This window comes from Coenobita brevimanus, chromosome 2, assembly GCF_032717465.1.
Source record: "Coenobita brevimanus isolate Jiangsu-jjx chromosome 2, ASM3271746v2, whole genome shotgun sequence".
Taxonomy (NCBI): Eukaryota; Metazoa; Arthropoda; class Malacostraca; order Decapoda; family Coenobitidae; genus Coenobita; species Coenobita brevimanus.
The window spans coordinates 21,773,516-21,797,359 of NC_136955.1; the positions used below are offsets into that span (position 1 = coordinate 21,773,516).

A 23,844-nucleotide genomic window follows, 5' to 3' on the forward strand; every position below is an offset into this window, starting at 1 on the left:
ATGATTACCAAACACTTCTTTTTCCCCTTTTCCTTTGTACAAGGGAATAATTATACCTGACTTCCAATCCTCCGGGACTCTACCTTCCTCCCAGGCCAATCTGCACATCTTCCACATTCATTCTACTACTATCTCTCCCCCCTGCTTCAGCATTTCACCACACACTCCATCAATTCCTGGGGCTTTCCCCAATTTAAATTTTTTTCATTGCTTTCACAATTTTTATCCTACTGATTTCTTCCTGTCTTCTCACCTCCCTCCTTCTCCCAGCCATTCCCCAGCCACTTAAACTCGCTTTACTTCCATCCTCTATGTTCTACAATTCCTTAAAGTGTTCTCTCCATCTGCTCACTTTTTCTCCCTTCTCCACTAGTAATCTACCATTTTTATCTTTCACTCACCTGCTAACTTCACTTCCACTCTGTCTTACTCTCTTCTTCTCTTTCCAGAACATTTTCTTACAGTCCCTGCACTTTACACTCAAATTCCTTCCAAATTCCTCATCCACTCTTACTCTCTCTTACTAATCTTTTCAACTCTCTCTTCCTTTCTGCATATAACTCTCTTCTGCCTCTCTACTTCTTGCACGCCCCTATTTCTTATCTATTCATTGTATGCTTTCTTCTTTTGTGCCACAGCCTGTCTCACCTCTTCAGTCCACCACGCTGTTCCTTGCACCCCCCCTCCGTCTTCTCTTCATCCCACACACCACATCACATGCTGCACATATTACTTCAGTGAATATCCTGCACGCTCCTTCCACGTCCCCCATCTGCTCCAGTTCATATTTGCCCAATCGTTCCTCCACTTCTCTCTTATATTCTGCCTTTTTCTCATCCTCTTGTAACCTTTCCACTCTCCTTGCAAATACAAACATTATATATATATGGACAGAGAGATAGATAGATAGATAGATAAATGTATATATAGATAGATAGATAGATAGATAGATACAGATATAGATAGATAGATAGATACACACACACACACACATCCATGCATATAAACATACACACTTTCACGCACACTTACATATATATATATATATATATATATATATATATATATATATATATATATATATATATATATATATATATATATATATATATATATATAATTTTATTATTTTTTGTATTCTTATTTATTTATATATTTTTTTTTAATTTTTATATATTTTTAACCTTACATTATAAACAAAAAATGCCTAATATGAAGAACCTAAAACTGATCACCTAACAGACAAATCGCTAACCTATACTAAATCCTAAAGAATCAAATAACTAGACCTATACTAATGGTAAGAATGCCTCGACCAAGAGAACACCATCGACTGCAGATATGTAATGCCTTTCTACATTACATACCTGCACTCATCACCTGGTGACTGTCAGTCGAGGCACAACCTAATATAGGGGACATCAATATATGAAAGGGAACCAGACGAGTCAGGAACATTTCCATATGTCAGCTGTCGGCCTTAATTAGGACAACTTAATCAAGATGGAATAATGTATTTACATAATATGTACAAAAAGTGAAGTACCTCGCCCAACAGGCCACCATCTACTTCAAGTGCCCAATACTTATCTATACTGCACACTTGCACTCTTCAGCTGGTGACTGTCAGGCGAGGAACGGGGTTTAATGTAGGGGAAATCTATATTAGAAATAGATCAGTGGGAAGGAGGAAGTATTTCAAATATGTCAACTGTCAACCCTAATTAATAGTAAAATATATACATATTTACAGTTGATAAAAACCATAACCATACAGTAAGAAAGTCACATCACTCTTATCACTCCGGTCTCTCTCAAGAAAGCCATCAATTTATCAGTCATAACAATATCCCCATCACCCAGGATGGTGGAAAGGGTGAAGGGGACGTCTGCTATACCACACTAATTTATAAGTGAAACGCGTTCACGAATAAATCGCCGACAGCGCAGAATGATATGAATGACAGATAACACCGCATTGCAGATTTCATAGTGCGGTGGGATGGGAATTGTCTTTCCATATAAGGTTTCATGTGTGTTAGTATGGTGGCATTAAGCCGTAAATGAGCCAACACTTTTTCTTCCAGGCGACTGGGACGGTTGGCAGTGTCCCAATCGCCCAGGTAAAGCTTATATGTTGGAATACTTAGTCTGGTCCACTGACCTTGCCACAGAAGATTTATTGATTTCTTAACGAGACAGACTCGACCGAAGATCACGAGAAACGTCCCAAGTCTCCTCGGGCTCTACAGCCGACATTGCAAGTAAGTCAGCCTGCTCATTGCCGTAAATACTACAATGACCAGGCACCCAGATCAGCGTGAAGGAATTCTTGCACGAATGCAGTTTATTAATAATGCGGTCCTGGATCTCGTTAGAGTCCGTAGTGCAAGATGCAATTGCCTGAAGGGCTGATTTTGAATCTGAAAATATGACAAATGAGTCATGCCGAGAATTCAGAGCATAGTCTATGGCTTTGTCAATAGCAAAAAGTTCAGAGGTAAACAAAGATGAATGAGTTGGCAACCGATACCTGAGAGCACATTCAGTCGACCACACACTAGCACCCACACATTCACTCGACTTGGAGCCGTTGGTGTACAATTGGTGGGACCCCAAGTGACGAACGATGATATTACGAAACAAGTGGTGGACCTCTGCCTCCGGAGCCTTGGTCTTTGGTGCTGGGAGCCATGATACATCAACAGTAAAGCCGGGTGGCTCCCAAGGTGCTGTATTTTTTAACACCAAAAGTTCAGAGGTAAACACATATGAATGAGTTGGCAACCGATACCTGAGGGCACATTCAGTCGACCACACACTAGCATCCACACATTCACTCGACTTGGAGCCGTTGGTGTACAATTAGTGGGACCCCAAGTGACGAACGATGATATTACGAAACAAGTGGTGGACCTCCGCCTCTGGCGCCTTGGTCTTTGGTGCTGGGAGCCATGATACATCAACAGTAAAGCCGGGTGGCTCTCAAGGTGCTGTATTTTTTAACACCAACTTGTCACAGTCACTGAGGTCCACATCAAGCTCCTGAGTCAGTAAGTGGAGGCGAACGGCAAGTGGCCGACACACCCCCTGCATAAGATCTTAGTGTTGACGCAGGGGGGTACAGGCCACATTGCCGATATTACTTTTTCTCATTGTTCGCACACTGTAGGACTGGGCCAGATGGTCTTGGCGAATATGGAGGGAAGGCTCATTCGCATCCACTTCCATTCGAGCTACACGTGAACACCGGACGTCTCCAAGACACATTCGCAAACATTTATCCTGTAACACATCCAACCTCCTCAGTGTTCCATTGGATATCGAGCCATACACCTGTGCTCCATAGTCTAGCTTCGATCGAATATGGGATTTATACACCATTAATAAAGATTTTCTGTTGGTCCTCCAGGTAGTACCCGCTAGGTACTTGAGGACATTTAACGGTTTATCACAATGGGCAATCAAATAATTAACATTAATTTTGAAGTTCAAACGACGATCAAAATGTATTCCCCAAAACTGTACAGAATTTCGAAAAGGTATCGCCTGATTGTTCAAAGTTAAGCACATATTAGGTACGTTATGATTAGTGAAGACTACAGTGGTACACTTAAGGAAAACTTAAATCCCCACTGCAAGGCCCATTGGTGGACAGAGTCAAGGGCTGCTTCAATCCGCCCAGCCGAAAATTGTACATTACGGGGAGAGTGCCATATTGCACAATCGTCGGTGTAGAGCAAGTATTTAAGATTCCTCAGGATGGGAGCTGATGACAGAATATCATTGATCATAATTCTAAATAAAGTGGAACTAAGCACACTTCCCTGTGGCACCCAGTTCTCCTGGATTAATATATCCGATGTTACGTTATGGGGTAATTTGACAGAGATAGTCCTGTCCCTTAAGAAATTTGAAATAAAAATATGCAAATTTCCTCTTAAACCATAAGCATAGAGCTTCATTAGTATACCGTGTCGCCATGTCATGTCATAGGCTTTATGGATGTCCACGAACACCCCTATCATGAATTCTTTATTGGTAAATGCCTCTGAAATACAATGCTCCAAATTCATTAAAGGTTCTAGTGAACTTCTGTATTTACGGAAGCCACATTGTTGATCATTTAACAAAGTCTTTGACTCTAAAACAAAAAGAAGCCTATTATTAACTATACGTTCCATGACCTTACGTAAACAAGAAGCCAACACAATAGGACGAAATGAAGTGGGATTCATAAGACGACCAGCCTCTTTGGGTATCGGTATGACGTGCGCAAAGTGCCATGAGTTTGGGAACGTACAGGACGCTCAGATCTCATTGTACATTGCTAACATCTTAATCTGGTTGTCCTGATTAAGATACTGGATCATACTGTATGTGATGGTGTCTGGTCCATGGCTGGTGTCTTTACAGAATTTAAGGGCAGTGAGCAGTTCATCTAACGTAAACTCTTGGTTGTACAGAAAGTCTACGTCTTCTGTGGCAAAGTCTAGCATCTGTAGCTCAGCCATGCGTTTATGATGTTGGAAATGCGGATCATAATTGGCTGAGCTACTTATATGAGAAAAACTCCTGGCGAGGATGTTAGCAATGTCCGCGGGATCATCATAGATTGTGTTATTAACCTCCAGGCTGGTAACAGGGATATACAGGCCTTTATTATTTAATATTTTAATAGTGGACCAGACTTTACTGAGTGGAGTAGTTCGATTCACCGTGGACACAAAAGTCCGCCAGGAGTCACATTTGGCCCTTCTTATTATTCTCCTTGCCTCAGCCCGTGCCTATTTGTATGCAATAAAATTTTCCTCAGTAGGCTGACTATCGGAAATCCTGTATCTCCTATTGTGCCTCCTTAATGCTTGTCGGCAATCCGGCGTCCACCAATGTGCTCTATGCTTTGCATGAACTGTAGAAGTCTTGGGAATATTAGCTTCAGCCGCATGTATTATGGAATTAGTGACATTTTCGACTTAACGTCTTTGGTCTCCCCAGATGTATCTAAATTGGTGATCCTTGAGAAGGCTTCCGAATCTGCTTTCTTATAGTTAAACTTTGGAGGTGGAGGGTCCAAACAATGTCGCGTGTATAAGAAAGACAGATGGGTAAATGATCACTTCCCAAGGAGTTGTCATAAGGGTCCCATGAGAAATCTTGATGTATACCAGGGGAGGCCAGAGATAAGTCAATGGCCGAAAAGTTACCAGTACGATCATCTGCATGAGTCACTCTACCATCGTTCAGAAAACAGAGGTTGGACTGTAGTATTAGGTCAGCTACTTGCTCCCCACGACCATCAATCCTCAAGCTGCCCCATTGATAGTGATGGGCATTAAAATCGCCCTACACTAACTTATTTCCAGGCTTATGTTTGAATAGTGAATTCAAAGCATCACTATCAATGGGGTCATGTGGAGGACAGTAGAGAGAGCAAATAGACAGATACATCTTATTAAATTTTACTCTGCACATGACAGCTTCCAGAGTAGAAATTGGAATCACTTCTGTTTGTGGGTATGATTTGTGTGTGTATGTGGCAACTCCGTGACCTTCATATCTCCTATATGAGTGGTAGTGTTTGAACTGGGGAGGATCTGGATGATCCACCAAGCGCGTCTCCTGTAAATAAATAACGTCTGGCCTGTGTATAGAAAGCAATATTGCTATATTATGTAATTTATCCCCAAGAGTCCTACAATTCTATTGTAACTGAGTGCATGCAACGGTTTAAGATTTACATTGGGGGTCAGTATGCTTAGTCTTTTTATGTCGCCAGCCGACAGGCGAGCGACTACCGGGGGACCTATCCTGGTGCTTGCTGACAGAAACCTCCATTTGCTCATCAATAATGAGGCTCCTAGAGCCCGCCGAGGAAGAGCTACCCTTTCTATCCCTCGCTGGACCAGGAGCAGGTAAGACATGAGGTCGTGACTTGGTAAGGGTTGTCAAGTTAGTTTTTTCAGGCTTGTCTGTCTTCTGTTTAGGCCGTACTACCAGAGAAGTAGCAGCGGCCTGAAAGTATGAAGATGGAGCAGGGGCATCAGAAGAAGAGTCGGAATGTATAGTAGGAGCAGATGATGATGCAATGTGAGTGACAGGAGCACTAGGGTCTGGGTCAGCCTGAGTCTCCACTATGCACATCACAGGCCAGGACATAACCGCCGATGCATAGGAGACATTAGGCCTGGGAGTCGCATGCAATTCCCTTACCGTCTTCCTGGCATTGTAATAGGATATGCCCTCTGTGGCTTTCATTGTGCAGATCTCTTTCTCCTCCTTCCATTTTGAGCAATCCCACGAAGAAGTGGAGTGAGCACCCTTACAATGAAAGCAACTCACAGACTCTGACATGCAGTGTTCAGCATCATGACCCTGAACCGCACACCTACCACACACTGATTGAGAAGCCCGACAAACCTTTTCTGCATGCCCATAAATCTGGCATTTAGAGCATCTAAGGGGATTAAGGATGTAGGGTCTGACATTTAGAATTTCATATCCTACTTTGACATTTGAGGGAAGTAAGGTCATGCCAAAAGTTAAAACAATAGTCGCGGTCTTCTTTCTGACGCCTTCAGTAAATCTTGTGATAAAACGTGCATCAATAACATCTTGACCAGTAAGTTGCCGTACAATACCGTCCTCATCCATTACCATGAGGTCCCTGCAAGTGATAACTCCTTTGCAGGAATTCATGAAGTAAGGGATCCTTGGCTCGAGATCGTAGCAATGAAACTTACTTAGCTTAAGTATCTCATTAACTTGGCTTGGGTTTAGTGTTTTGACAAGGAGGTCTCCAGAAGTAAGTTTTTTAACCTGTTCAACTTGCCAGCACAACCATCAATTACTTTCTTAGTGAGAGAAGGATTGAGACTAGCCAGTGATGTAGAATCAGTCGCGTGTCGGATTACATATGTTGCATTATCTACAAGGATGTCGAGTGCAGTTCTAGTCCGGAGGCGGTCAGTCGTGAAGTCAGTCAGAGACAGTCGGGGGTCGGTCAGGCCAGGGGGGGGGGGAGGCGGAAAGGTCGTCCGGCATAGAAGCCACTTCCCCCATTAGGGGAAAGTGAGAAGGAGGAGAGAAAACAAGCAAAGGACAAATAACCCAGGGCAGAACACCTAAGTCTGAGGTTGCCCTCTCACACCACTCCAGGGAGGCCAGACCGTGTTAATTCATGCCGCAGAGCGATCATTGGGGGCGACCCTCCGTGGGCGAGTAAGCAAAGGCAAATTCAGTATAATGGTACAGACACCTTCTATACCTACCTATGAGGAAGGGGAGGAATATGAGGAACTAGCTAACTTAGTCGCCACCAGAAGGGTGAAAAAAAAAAAATAATGTCAGTGAGGCAACCCTATAAATCTAGAGAAGAGAGCACACGAGCATACATCCACTCTCTTCACGACCATCCATGAATGTCCTTCTGTTCTGTAATGTTGTGATGTAGAATTTAGATGATGTGCCGATGGTCGTGAAGGTATTGTGTGTGTGTGTGTGTGTGTGTGTGTGTGTGTGTGTGTTAATGGTGCAAATAAAGCAATGGTGGTAATGCGTTGGAGTCTTGTAAGGTAGTAACTGTGACTGTTCTGCTGGTGTGATGTTGGAGGTGAGTAGTTGTGACGCTGTTGGTTTGGTGATTAACGAGCAAACTAACTGTGGTTCTGTGGTGAGAGTGGTGTTGACGTGGGAGTGGTTGTGTGATGTGGTTTGTGATTATGGCGGTGTGGAGATGAAGAAGATAATATCATTGCTGTAATGTGATTATGATGCTTGAGGTAGTTGTGGTATGCTGTGGTGATTCTGGTGTTATGGTGATGATAGCATAGTGTTGGTAAGTGTGTCGTGGTAGTAAATGTATTATATGATCGTGATAGTGTGGTGATAGTGGTGGTAGTGTGGAGGTGATGCATGTGATGTCCTGTTGCTATCAAAGAGTGGTAGTTTGGTCGGCGTGGTACATTTCCAGTGTGTTGGTGGCGGTAAGGTAGTGACAGTGGATATGGAATGCTGGTGATGGTATTATGGTATGAAGGACTTACTTTCCCAGTGCAAGGTAAGCAATTCTTTGGCAGTGTATATAATTTCATATTCAGGTGAGACTGTTGCTGACACATTTACTACAACCGGAGTAGTAAGCTGACGTCTTATTGTGCTTTGAATAGCGTTTGACAATTTTATGTACCTTGTCATTGATTCTTCTTAACAAACAAGGTAGAAACTCTCCACTAACATCTCTTTTCACATGATGTCTTATATTCTAATTATTGCCAGACCATTTAACTGAAGTCGGTATGTTTTTTGGTCCCAAGTGAAGCATTAACACAGTTCTCTATACCCTACAGGCGAGCACCCTGCAGCGGTCCAGGGCGGAGAGAGTACCCGCGTCCACTGCCATTACCTGCTGGCCCTCCTATTGCTGGGGACTGCCCTGTCCTCCCTCACACACAGATAGTTACACACACACACACACACACACACACACACACACACACACACACACACACACACACACACACACACACACACACACACACACACACACACACACACACACACCTTGTATATCTTATCCTAACCACCCAGTCCTAGTATAAGTATATTGACCTAAACCGAGAGTGATAACCCCATACTACCTAACCTACAGTATCAGAAATAACTCTAGTGTCACTGTATTTTTATGTATGTGTGGGAGTGTACAGTAGACGAAGGGCACATCACACTGCAGTGCAACTTATCCATGTTTGTTTTTTAGGTTTATGGTTACGCGATGGTAATGAAAATAAGTTTTACTAAATAAATAATTAGACGGGAAGATCAAGATTACAATAATGATTACTGTTTATGAACTATAATCAAACACCAAGTTTTTATTCAGCTAAACTTAACACTGACAATTAATGAGTTAACTCCGAATACCACCGCCACTGCTGATGATCAATACGTCCATGGGGGTTTGTTGTAATTACGAACATAAAGAGTATGAACAGCAGTTACTACAGAAAAGTAACTAATTTTGGATTCCACATACCCAGAGAAGCACTGCGGTCCACTAAACAACTGACGAAGTAACCCCTGAGGGAAACAGTGTGAGGTTCCCTTTACATATACAGGGTGTTAGAAAAGTATCTGTGCCGTAGGTAGGGGACGGGAAATGCAGCAGTGTATGGCGTGGTAGTGCGTGATGTGGCGGTGTGTGGTGTGCCTGCGTGTGGTGTGATAGTGTGTGGTGTGATAGTGTGTGGTGTCATAGTGCGTGGTGTTATAGTATGTGGTGTGATAGTGTGTGGTGTGATAGTGTGTGGCAGTATGTGTTGTGGCAGCGTGTGGTGTGGTAACGTGTGGTGTGGCAGCCTGTGGTGTGGTACTGTGCACTGTAGTTGCTTGTATTGTGGTAAGTTAAGGTGTGACAGTGTATTCTGTGGCTGTGTAAGTGTGCCAGTGTGCAGTGACAGTATGAGGTAAAGCAGTGTAAAGTGTGGCAGTGTGGTGTGGCAATGTAGTGTGGCAGTGTGAAGTATAGCAGTGTGAGGTGTGGCAGTATGAAGTATGTCAGTGTGAGGTGAGAAAGGTGTATTAGTATCATCTATGGCACAGTTACAGTTCTACCCCGCTTTATACCAGCATGTAACTCTAAGAGTGGCTGTGCACAAAGTCTTCACTAGGCCTATGTTTTGCTGTAGGTAAGTTTAATGTGAATCGTTGTACTATTGTTTATAAAGTTAGTGTATGATATCGTACACGCTTTCACATGCCACTACTCAATGAACGTGTATGAAAATTTAACCTTAAGTCTATGTGCAAATCATCAGAAACAAAGGAAGGTGTATGAACAAGAACTATTTTACACGGATCTTGGTGAACACATCGAGGAAAAGTCCAGCCTTTTCAAGAGATCTAGTATTCAGATAATATTGTCATTATGGTTCAATTGCTGCAGATATATCTTAAAGAAAACTAGCAAGAAAGTTATTTCTTAAACTGTAGCTCTGGTCCATATGGAAGACACTCATGAGTTTTAGTTATGACAACGTTTTATAGAAGAAAAATATGAAAGTAATGTGAAAAATGCTCGACAAATGAAATATAAACTGGATCGCTTTGCTGGTATGCCAGACGGTTCACTGATAAATGGAAAGGTTTGAAGAATCTGTTGCTGGTTGGAAAAATACATAGTTTCTCCTCGAACTGACTGCTGTTCTTGGTGAAGGAAATGTAAGTAGGAACGTATGTAGAAAAAGCCACTGACCATTAGCATCATTTCATCTCGAGTAAATTGTATGAAGTCAACGAAAAAGTTCATTCAGTTCAGGATATGTGTTTGTGGTCAGTTACTGGAAAAATACTGATACTACTGAGAAATTTAGTTATCAGAAGTCATCATAGAAAGCTCACTGAATGAAGACTCGTGTCTGTTGTGAGAAAATGGCACAGTATTATCACAATTACTTTGACCATCTTGATGTTATGCCCCCATGAAACCACAGTTCTTTCTTCAAGGGAGAATAATATCTCCGACTGGACTGTAGAACCAAATTTGTTAACTCTTTCAGTCCAATGGCGTGCATTATCCTTCTTGTGCTCATGTGATTTTAGTCAACTCAGATAAATCTCTACTGAGCTATGTAAAATTTTATAGACAGAAAAAAATAAATGTGATTAAAACGTCGCTGTGTTGGAAAGGGGGTAGTGTAAAATACAACACAACACATATCCTCCATAAATAACTGCTCTAAGGAAATGGCCAGTCTCTCTTTGCTGGACGAGAATTTTAAAATGCTTGAAACGGAATGCATTGCACACTCTCGTTAGGTATTGTGAGCTTTTATTTTTTACTGGCAGCTATGATTTCCGGGTTTCTATTTTACCATTTTTTCATCATCAGATGCTCAGAGAAAATCAGTGTTCTATGGTCATATTAGTGCTTCTCTATGTAAGTGAACTCAGAAATAGACGGTATTGTTATGACGATGTGTGAGTTTTTCTAATACATTAATTTTAACTGTGATCTCTTAGTCAGTAATTATCTCTTTTTATCAGTTGGTTTAAGGAATCATTACTCAATTTCCCTACATTACAGTTATCTATCAGTGTTTGATAAAAGCAAATCCGTTTATGCAGAATACAAGGGCCCTGTTTTTACTGTAATAAAAGACTCCATGAAAGGCAAAATTCAGTCTCCCCTGTATTAGTTTTCCCAGATGAAATGAATAGCCGAACCGAAAACCAAATCCCACTGTAATAATAATAATAATAACAAAATGCTCCAAGAAACAAACATTTCATCTTGCCAGCGTTATAATTCCTCCAAATGAAATACAAAAACAAATTTGCTACACATATTTATCTGCTACTATAAGTTTTCTTTAAAAGCATCGATTACCCAGGCATCTATTGATATCTTGTTTCTCCATAATCAAATGCTCTTGGCAAACCAAAATCCCCTCTTCTTCACATTGTAATTTCTCCAAGTGAATTGAAAAGCCGACCATTGAGCCGAGCAAACAGACGCAGTGAGTGAAAAGACGAGTTCTCAGGAAGATCGGAACCCCCTCATCTCAGATTCCAATGTTATTCAGGAGTTCCAGGAATCTTACAGGTGACATACACGGGTTCGAGACTAGTGTGTTTTGAAGCTTTAAACCCAAAGCGAAAGGAAGACTGGTGACTGAATTATCTGACGTGAGAGGAGAAATGACTGACTATTCACCATCTGACTCAGTAGGAGAAATGAAGACTGAATTATCTGACAAGAAGGTAAAACTGATGAGTGACTGAACTATCTGACGCTATAAGAGAATTTGTGACTAACTCTTTACTATCTGACACGAAAAGGGAAATGATTAACTCTGGACCATGTGGCACAAAAGGAGAAATGGTTGACTTTGAATCATTTGACACGAGAGGACAAATGGTGCTTTGGTTGGAGAAATGGTGACTGACTATAAAGCATCTGACACGAGAGGGGAAATGATGACTGACTATGGATCATCTGACAAGAGAGAAGTGGTGACTGACTGACCCATCTGACACGAGAGAAGAAATGATGACTGACTCTGAACCGTCTGAAAAAAGAGGAGGCATGGTGACCTACTCTGAACTATCTGACACAAGAGAACGCATGTGACTAACTTAGCTCCATCTGACACCAAAGGAGAAATGGTGATTGAATCTCACGACACGAAACGGAAATTGTAACTGATACGGACACATCTGACGCGAAGAAATATGTTGACTGGCACAAAAACGCTCGACACGAGGAGAGAATTTTGACTTTCTACTGAATCATCCGACACGAAATGGACAATGTTGTTTGGCACTGAAATTCCAGAGACGAAAAAGATAAGTGCTGATCGATACTAAGCCACCCGACAGAAAAAGGAAATTGGTGATTGACAACGAATTGTACGACACCTAAGATTCAATGATACTGAACCATCCGACACGAAATTGAAAAATGGTGTCACTTCTAAAACACCTCACACAAGGAGTAAAAACTTGAATCCAGTCCAGAGATCTGATGTGAAAAAAAAGAAAAAAAAGAGCTAATTGATAATGAAAGGAAGACAGCCGACTGCGTTTAAAAGGCCTGACACGTTAGAGAATGCAATGAATGATAAATATAACGTCCAATACAAAAAAAATAATGTTCCTGAACTTTTGGACATGAGAGGGTAACTGATGACCGAGATGGACCGTCTGACAAAAAAAAAAAAAAAAAAAAAAAAAAATCGCTGAACTCTCCTCTGCGAAAGGAAAAACGCCGATTGACACTGAACATCCACCATAAAAGAAAAGAAAAGAAAAAAATAGATGAGTACGAATGACACATTATTATGGCCTCATATTCGTTTTTTTTTTTTTCATGTTTGGAAGAGGGAGACTATATTATACTTGTGAAGAAATCTGTTGCAGATAATTTGGAATAAAAAATAACCCAAATGGTAAAGTCAGCATTTGCTTATCCTTTCCCATTATTCTTCATTATACAAGAAGGTAAATTCCAGAAAGCATCATTGTGAATTAGAAATATATAAGAGTAAATGAAGTAATAGTTTACCATGGGCAATATATTAAGGACGTAAAATATATGCTTGGAGTAAATGAAGGGCAAAAGGTCTCTCTCTCTCTCTCTCTCTCTCTCTCTCTCTCTCTCTCTCCATTATGACGATAACCAATTTCCGGTAATAATAATGCTTAATCATTCTACCATTCATTCCTGCACTATATACCTCTTGTCCCTAATTATAATAGTATAATAATAAAATACAAAGATAATAATAATAATAATAATAATCATCATCATCATCATCGTAACAACGAATAAGTAAATCTGTCTCCTGATTTAAATAAGATGAGAATCAATTATTGACAACAACTTGTAAACACGTTGCCAAAAGACGTCAGAAAATAAACGAAATGCAAGCGAAATAATGATTTATCCTCAGCTGCCTGTCTCTCATAACCTTCTACCACAGCTCCACTAATGATTTGCAAAGAAGAATAAGAAAAGGAGGAGGAAGAGGGGGAGGAGGAGGAGGAAGAAGAAGAAAAAGAAAAAAGAAAACCTGCATTATTTCAAACATTTTTGTGGAGGTGAGGTGCAGAGAAGGTTGAACTTTTAAGGCTTATATCTAGCAGTATATCTGAGTAGACGAATCTCCGAAAAAGATTCTTAAACAACTCTACAGGTTACCTGAAAAAAATTATTGAAGTCTTTATTATACTAACCTTTTGGTTGCAGTAAATATCTGTGACATGAATACAATCGTCTGTTGTAAGCTGCAATAAAATACAACGCTCTTATACTCACCACATGAAAGGAAGCCAGTGTATTGTTTGGCCCGGTGTGGGTGTGGAGGGAGGAGGTTGAACAATATAAACTAGTTTCACCCTCTTTCAACCAAACTTGGTGGTCAGGTTGAGAGATTGACAAAGAAGACAAGATTCAGTTTTTTGAACACTGGGTCAAATATCACTTTCACATGGCTAAGTCAACAGTTTTTATCCTGTTTGTTCCCAACTCGGTAGAATGGTAGAGGGTCCAAAAAATATAAATTTTTATTATTTCGAGAACAATCTGTTAAAAGTCAAGGTCAATTGCTGAGTCAATTATTCGGCCCTTTGATCAACTCTAGGATACAGTGGTAGTTGTCTTTATATATATATATATATATATATATATATATATATATATATATATATATATATATATATATATATATATATATATATATATATATATGCCGTAGTTCAAAATGTTCATTAAATATAAAAGATGAAAAAAGTAGAAAAAAAAAAACTTTTCCTCAATCATTTAACACTTCTTCCTTGGTTATAGCAACATTCTCCTCTTAACTTATCGAGTTGTCTGTGAATGGTCATATAACTGAATACACTCAGCTTCTTAACCCGAGATGAAAGAAAATAAATACTGATGTATTTTCTGCTATTTCCTGTTAAACAGAAAATCACCAACTTTGTATTATTTTTCAACTAACGGCAAGAGATTTTAATTTCCTAAACAAAGACACTCTCTCTCTCTCTCTCTCTCTCTCTCTCTATACAGTATATGTATATGTGTATATATCCTTCTGAGTTCAGTAACATTACGGATGGAAAAAAATACACATAATCAGATCAAAAGGCACTGATAAAATGAAGGTAAAAAAAGAATATATATATATATATATATATATATATATATGCTCACTTTTGTTATATTTTTCCAATCTGTTATCGATGTACTTCACCGTATTATTAGCCAAATACCAGCACTAATTTACTTAGGTTAAGAACAGGCTCCTCGGATTTTAAAGATTTTGAAGAATCTCCATCCTTCAGTGTCTGTTACAATGTTTAATTAATAAAGATTCTTAATTTCTTGCTCTCAGGCAATTCAGTACACGAAGGCACCACTTCTCAACCCAATCAGCATTACTGGAAACCCTTAAATGAATGCAATAATCCTCCAGCCCACGGTCGCTCGATACAACCATCATTACGCAGCCGGATTTCAGTTAAGCCAAACTGAGGTAGGAAGTGGAATGATCTCGGAGGATAGGAGTGCGTGGGGCTGATTGTGTTGAGGAGTAGCAGGAGGAGGAATGGTGGCACAAAGGACGGGAAGATGGAGGTGGGATAATGTATGAGATTGTCAGTGTGTAGGTAGCGTTACTATTGTCTTTGTGTCCGTTATTGCTGTTATTACAACTTCCAGCATTCCTGTGGGAAGTTGTATTGTTTTTGTCATATTCTTATTATTCTTTCAGCTTAAAAAGTAAATGACCATTGCTCCAAAGGTATTTAGTCTAGAGTCTTCAAGCTTTGTCAGGTTAATCGCCCAGCTGCCTCCTTTTGGCAAAATATATTAATCCATCAATCAGATCACCGGATATTATTCAGAATGTAAAGACACGGACTCTGGAACTCTATCTCAAAAACCTCTTAAGCCTAGCAAGCTGAATTTTTACTACAATATATTCTTAAGGCGGCCGCATTGCGGATAGGAGCATAGTTCCAGTTGGTTGATTATTCTCCGAGATCGCCTGTTGTCAAAAATTAGGACTTTTCCGGATATTCTGGATGTCACGTAATTTTCCATGAAGGACTGAAGCTAGAACCAATGAACTTAGTAAACTTATAGACTGTGATGACCTAAGGTGACATGCACAAGAAGGGTGACTTTGACCTCAAGGTCCCTTTATAGCTCGGCTTCTAGCAGGCAATGGCTGTGGGAAGCTTTCCTTGATCAAATCTGTCTTTGGACAAGTTTACGATGTTGTAGTAATTATTATTATTATTATTATTATTATTATTATTATTATTATTTGTTATTATTATTATTATTATTATTATTATTTATTATTATTATTATTATTATTATTATTATTTGTTATTATTATTATTATTATTATTATTATCATTATTACCGGGTATTATTTAATTATAAATATTACCATTATTATAGTCGACGACAACATACTTCGCAAGAATTCCCCTAAGCTTCGTCATGATCAGGATAAGTTCAGTAGTCTCCGCTAATGAAACAGTATTGTGTTCTGCAGAGATCGAGTCAAAGGAGCCTGAGTGTAAATACTGCCATCATTAAGCTTCTTAGTGTTGGAACAACTCTGATGTTCTTTTCCTGCATACTTGGCACGATTTTATTCAGCTGAGAGTAAGACAGAGGAGCCCAAGAGTAAAATTTAATGGAGATGATACGTTTCAGATATTTAAAAAAAGTATAACAATGAATAAGATAAGCAGAATCATGAACAGATTACATGTTTAGATAGAGGCACATGCATACAGTTATTCAATCCACCTTTACAGAAGATGACCAAAGGAAGGAAAAACAAATTAAAAGAAAGAAAAACGTTCGGGAGCCGAATGCTAATTGCACGCCAGAATATGCTATTGGCCAAGTCCAAGATTTTGGCAATATCTTGATACCCTGAAAGTTTCATGTTGATAGCTCAAGCCGTTCATGAGATATAATGGCGCTAAAGGAGGGCGATACTAACTAGTTGACCTTTGGTGGTGAACATTTTGTTGTCAGGACTCCATAATATAATTACAATTCATAATAGATAGATAGATAAATAGATAGATAGACAGATAGAAGCAGCAAGTCAGATGATGAGAAGGTATTGTGTCTGCGAGAATCGAGCAATGCTAAACATGCTTACACACTCTTACTCAAGGAATGCTTTATAGGCACACAACAGAGCCTAGTGACCATACACACACATACACACATACTCACACACAGGCTTCTAGAACATTCCAACAACAGTGTAACACAAGTGACACGACCCCTGCTATACCAGAATTTAGGAAGCAGAGCTCAGAAGGAGGTTAGCTATAGAACCGACAGGTAGTGGAGAGAGTGAACAAGAAGAGGGGTCCAACTAGACTTACTTAGTATATTAAGCCTCTGTAAGACATACCCTGTTCAACTTAGATTTTCTCTGAAGATAATAAATTAAGATCAACTCCCTGGACTCATCTTTAACTCCTACTCCAAAGTTATTGTAAGATATGGCGGCAGAGAACGTACGAACCTCGTCTACGAATCAACAGTGAATTCCTACAAAATACAAGCCCACGAGTGTACAATTGATTCTGCATTATCAAGAGTGAAAGCAAAAAATACCTCTTACAACCAACAACTCACAACCAGCTCCTGACAGTATTCTCTCCAACCCCCACTCCGTCTCCACGATCATCACGCTGATTTAGAAGTGATCACACGACGTCTTGCCAGTAGTTTAACAAAATACTGATACAAACACTCTTGCAATTTCTACGACGAACCAACGAACTACAACAATCTACGATCAACTACAAGTAACAACTCTACGAGTCGTCTGTATAATCTTCTACACGCACCTACAAGTAGTGGCAGTCTTCATCCCACAACGAGTAAATCACAAGAAAAAAGGACCGCGAAGGCATCGAGTAAGAAAAACAAAACAAACAAACGAAGAATGAGACACGACTCACAACTCACAACCACCAGACCTCACTCTCCTCTCTCTGCTACATCCACCCAACCTCCACCTCTGACGCAGGAGTGCGAGGTCAAGAAGGCGAAGCAAATACCAAGTCCATATTCACAACTCATCTTCCTCACTCATCTTCACTCAAGTTACTCATCGCTACTCATTCACTCACCACAGCTACCAGTGTGGGAAGTCAACGTCATCATGCTTGCTTGCTGAAAAGACGCCACGTCAATCAACCCGTGAAGGACAACGCTATCACCACGTGCAACACCACTCACACAATTTCCACCACGGTAAAAATTAGTGAGTTACATAGTTACTTCATTCATACGATACACAGTGATAGGCAACACATTTTGCACAAACATATAAAACCTGCTGTTTAATTACAACTTAAATACATATACCTACTTCAATTATCTTCATAATTCAGTCATTCAATACTTGCACCAACAATAAATATTCTACACTGTATATATTCATTCATTTACTATAGCATTTATTTACTACCAACGAGTGTTACCATTTATACCTACATAAAACACGTTTTTCATACATACAGCTATACATTATTACATCTACAAAGTAATAAAGAAAATATACCATCACAATTACTCAGTGAGCGATTAAAAGAACTGTATAAAACATTTAATAATTAAAGCTACCTTGTGGAGACAGATAAATTAAATTACAAGGAAAACCAGGAAAAGAAAAAAAAAATAGCCAACACAAATGACATTAGCAAGAATGAACATCTTCAATACAATCGTGAAGACAAAGATTTCCACACAGTGCTGACACATATATTGCCCACGATAGGTACAAGTGAACAACGTCAGTGTATATAATTTATACTGTATATAGTGTATATATATTTTTAATAAAAAATAAAAAATAGGGCTATATAATATCATTTTCAGTAATATCTGTGCAATTTAAACTAAACCTTAAAAAAGGGTCCCAAGGGAATTAACCAGCAATTATGCAACCATGAACAACACAGAAAAAGCGTAGACAAACGAAGAAAAACAAACTATAGAAAATCAATACATCAACAACAAAAAAAAGAAAGAAAAAGAAATAGAGTAAGATCACATAAACAAATGAAAATAAGCGTCTTACTACAAATGCCAAAATACCACAAACTCTTTCTATAACTACAAACATAAAAGCAAATTGTTGTCTCCACGAGCTAGTGGCATGGCACATCATATCGTCGACCGCAGCATGACCGGATTCAATGTCAGGACTGCAATTATTACAATTATGTAACTACAAACGATATGTAACAATTATGTAACGACAAACGATTGCATTATATTACACTTGCTACAATTATGTAACGACAAACGATATGTAACAGTTATATAACGACAAACGATTGCATTATGTTAAACTTGCTACAAATATGTAACTACAAACAATATGTAACAATTATGTAACGACAAACGATTGCATTATGTTATACTTGCTACAAATATGTAGCTACAAACAATATGTAACAATTATGTAATAGTTGCATTAACAAGGTGTAACTTTTATGTAACTTTAACTACAGTTATAAGGCCAACACAATTATGTAACTGTTGCATTAACAAAATGTAACTACAATTATAAGGCCAACACAATTATGCATTACCACAATATTATGTAACAAATCATAAAATGTTACAGTTATGTATTACTACAATGTTACTACAATGCAACAATTACAATACAATTATGTAACAATTCACAATGTTACAATTATGTATTACCACACTGTTACTACAATATTATGTAAAGTCATACAATTTTACCACAATTCCGTATTACCAGAATCATCATACAAGTTAGGTGAAATATAAGACGTTACTAAAGGGATAACTCAATATGTAATGCAATAACCTAGCAATATTACCATTGCACAAATATATGCGTATGTCTGTTATACATACACATCTTACAAAATGTCATACAACAACCATTAATTTATTCAAATATGTATACAACTTGTTTAAAATGTAATATTACTAGATCACTGCAATTTACTATGAATATTATATGTATACAATATTATAATCAATATTATGTACTAATAGATTAGCATATGTCAATGATGATTGCTGTCGGCAGACCTTCAGCGGCATGGCCGAGCAATGTCAGGACTCCATATTATAATTACAAATCATAATAGATAGATACATAAATAGATAGATAGACAGACAGATAGAAGCAGCAAGTCAGATGATGAGAAGGTATTGTGTCTGCGAGAATCAAGCAATGCTAAACATACTTACACACTCCAACTCAAGGAATGCTTTATAGGCACACAACAGCGCCTAGTGACCATACACACACATACAGACATACTCACACACAGGCTTCTAGAACATTCCAACAACAGTGTAACACACGTGACACGACCCCTGCTACACCAGAATTTAGGAAGCAGAGCTCAGAAGGAGGGTAGCTATAGAACCGGCAGGTAGTAGGGAGAAGGAGCCTAGCAACATGGAAAAGAGAGAGAGAGAGAGAGAGAGAGAGAGAGAGAGAGAGAGAGAGAGAGAGAGAGAGAGAGAGAGAGAGAGAAGGAGGTAGCCCGCGGGACTCTACTTATAATTCACTCGTGTGTGAGAGACTGTTAATATTTTCAAGACAAATAAAAATAGTCCCATACTAATCTTTACCTCTCCTGTCATTGCATGACAAAAAGGGAACGAAGATTATCTACTTATAAAACTACTCACGTATAACAACCGCTCGTCCACGAGTCTAATATACTGTATGTATAACTGATCTACAAAACATCAATACAAGAAGCTACAAAGTTATTGTGACAGAATCATGAACAGATTACATATTCAGATAGAGGCACATGCATACAGTTATTCAATCCACCTTTACAGAAGATGACCAAAGGATGGAAAAACAAATTAAATGAAAGAAAAACGTTCGGGAGCCGAATGCTAATTGCACGCCGGAATATGTTATTGGCCAAGTCCAAGATTTTGGCAATATCTTGATACCCTGAAAGTTTCATGTTGATAGCTCAAGCCTTTCATGAGATATAATGGCGCTAAAGGAGGGCGATAATAACTAGTTGACCTTTGGTAGTGACCTTGACCTTGACCCCAAGTGCCCATTTTTGAACTCGTCCAAGATTCTGGCCATATCTTGATACCCCGAACATTTCATGTTGATAGCTCAAGCCGTTCATGAGATTTAGTGAGAACAGACAGACAGACTGACACACACACACACACACACACACACACACACACACACACACACACACAAGTAATTATTATCTCTCCGCCTTCTAAAGGCGGGCAATAATTTAAAAAAAAAAATCATACACCAGTTTACAGGCGTCTTCCATTCACTGGAAAAAGAAATGTAACAGTTGGACTTGAACTGCTGTAGATTAAAATTTGGGGGGAAGCTAATCCAGGGATGCGAGTTATGCAACCTTTATACAGTACATTCGATTCTCACTCCCACAGGTAAAATTGATCCACATACCCTCTGACACTTTAACCTCCTCATTCCTGTGACACATTTTTCAGCTGAATCAGTTCACCACCACACCCTTTTGTCCATCCTAGAAAGGAGCTCTAGTAATGGGAGGCTATATTTAATCGCACTAGTTGGAACGTCTCTCCTACCCTGAATTAAATCGTTTGGTATTATACTCTTTTATATCATCGACCAAAAACTGTCATCAGGTCATTACGAATGCTGAGTTGTAAGAATATATTAGCACAAGAATATGGTGCTAGTCACGAAGAAGTGCTATTGAAGGGATGTAGTCATATTATCATCTTCTTCTGACTCTGAGCTACGTGAAAATATCTGCAAAAGGACGAAAATCTTGGCCAAGGTAGTGTAAAAATAGTAAACGTAAAAATATATAATTGATGTGTTTGGGGTAAAGGGATTAAAAGATAAAAAGAGATAAAGAACAAGAAATGTTAGTGCTATACTCATTTTACTTTAACTTGGCCCAGATTTTCGTCCTTTGTCAGCTTATATCACGTAGCCATGTGGCAGAACGAGACAGTGCTACCGCTCTACATACTTTCCGCAGCACTTCTTTGTGACTAGCATTATAATCTTGTTTCAGTCTTTTCTTACAACTTAGCATTCAAGATTGGCAGAAGGGAACTTTAGGCTAAGTTAGAGTAAAAAGAATGTAGTTAATGATGTGTTAACCCTTTCATTCCAGTGCTCTAGTTTTTACCTTATTATTATTAGCACCGGGCAGTATTATTCAGCTTAGGTCTGATCTGATGGGAAAAGGCTGATGAAGGTTGTGTCTAACTCCTCTGGTTTTATAATTCCAAAACTTAATAAAATCAATATAGAAAAATGAAGAATTAAGGAAATGCTGAATGAGTTGAAAGGGATAATGAAGGCTACGTCGAAATCATTCAATTTCGGAGAAAAAAAAAAATCTACTTACATAAATGAATCGCCGAGAACTCGGGCCCCAAGCTGTCGACGCAAAGCATCACTCGGTATGCCTCCGCCAAGCCTTGTGCACGAACTCGCCATACAACCTCCATGACAGGGCTCATTGGGGGTTGAAATGAAACTAATGATATACTATGTTGACCCCATATGACCTTGACCTTTGACCCCTTGACCTTGTTAACCTAATCAGTTCTTCTAGTTTTACCGTATCACTGACAAAAATTTGGTCGAAATCCGTCGAGGGGCTGACGAGATATCCTGTGCAAACCCATACGACCTTGACCTTTCTTTGGACCCTTTGAGCTTGCTGACAGAATCAGCTCATCGTCCCTTCATACCGTATCAGTGACAAATGTTTGGTCAAAATCTGTCGAGGGGTTCAGGAGAAATCGAGCCCCAAACCACAAGACCTTGACCTCTGACCCCTTCACCTCGCAGACCTAATCAGTTCATCCCTTCATACTGTAGCACAGACAAAAAAGTTCGATCGAAATTCGTCAAGGGGTTCAGGAGATAGCTCCCACACCCGTATGACCTTGACCTTTGATCTCCTGACCTTGGTGAAGTAATCAGTTCACCATCCCTTCAGACTGTATCACTGACAGGAGTTTGGTTGAAATCCGTCCAGGGGTTCAGGTGATATCGTGCCCACACTGATATGACCTTGACCTTTGACCCCTTGACCTTGCTGACCTAATTAGTTCATCTTCCATTCATACTCCATCACTGACATATGTTTGATCGAAATCCGTAAGGGAGTTCAGGAGATATCGTGCCCACAAGGATAAACTAAGTCAACTCCATATGACCTTGACCTTCGATCCCTTGACTCAGCTGATCTAATCAGTTCGTCAATTCCTACTGCATAGTTGACAGAAAGTTATTGGAAATCTGTCAATGGGTTCAGGAGATATCGCGTCCAGAATTGTGTTACAGACGTATGACAACAAGGATAAAGTAAGTCGACCCCATATGACCTTCACCTTTGACCCCTTGAACCTGCTGGCCTAATCAGTTCATCGTCCCTTCTTGCTCTATCACTGAAAAAAGTTTTGTTGCAATTCTTCATGGGGTTCAGGAGATATCGCACCTACAAGATAAACAAAGCCGATCCAAATGACCTTGACTGTTGACCTAGCTGATCTGATCAGTTCGCCATTTCACACTGCATAGCTGACAAAAGTTTGGTGGAAATCCGTCGATGAGTTAAGGAGATAATCGCATCCAGAAAAGTACCATGGATGGACACACGCAGGCACCCACCCACACGCGGATGGACAATCACTTAATGCCTCCTTGGGAGGAAGCACAATGAAGTCATCCAAAAGCAGAGAGATTATAATAAATAATGTATCACAGGATTCAAAAAGTTAAATGCCTTGGCGTGCAGGTGGAGGTCCAAAATTAAGAACCATGGGCAATACTGAAATCGTGAGGTTGAATGAAGACCTTTAACCCGCCCCATCCCGACCACTTTTTGACCACTGGTACCCCCCAATCCCGACCATTTTTCGACCCTTTTTTTTTTTTGCTAAAACTTTCGCTTTTGGTGAGAAACATCGAAAATTCATAGAGAAATCGCTCACCTGAGGTTTAAAATACTCATTACAGGTAGGAGAGCCTCCTTACCTTACTGGGTTTTCTATCAGGCTGGCACCAAAGAAAACGAGTTCTATGGGAGGATAACTATTTCACACCACTCATAAACGGTATTTATTTATTTACTGTTACGAATTTATATGTAGTACAAGAGTATATTGGTTTTCCAGCAGTAATATAGGCATTATAAGCATTGTTTCACTCACTAATACCTGACCTTTTTTTGCCACATTACCTGATCATCATTTCTAACTGTTTCTTCCTCTAATGCTATGTA

The 23,844-nt window shown here is 39.5% G+C and overlaps 1 protein-coding gene across 1 annotated transcript in view; it reads left to right on the plus strand.

Moving 5' to 3' along the window:
- Window positions 1–8,458, plus strand: part of LOC145391824 (hemicentin-2-like) — a 139,416-nt gene extending 130,958 nt beyond the window's left edge. Inside the window, exon 10 of the mRNA XM_080266315.1 lies at window positions 8,349–8,458. Within this exon, the coding sequence (XP_080122441.1) occupies window positions 8,349–8,458 (110 nt within the window). The remainder of the gene's footprint in view (window positions 1–8,348) is intronic.
- Window positions 8,459–23,844: the final 15,386 nt, after the last annotated feature.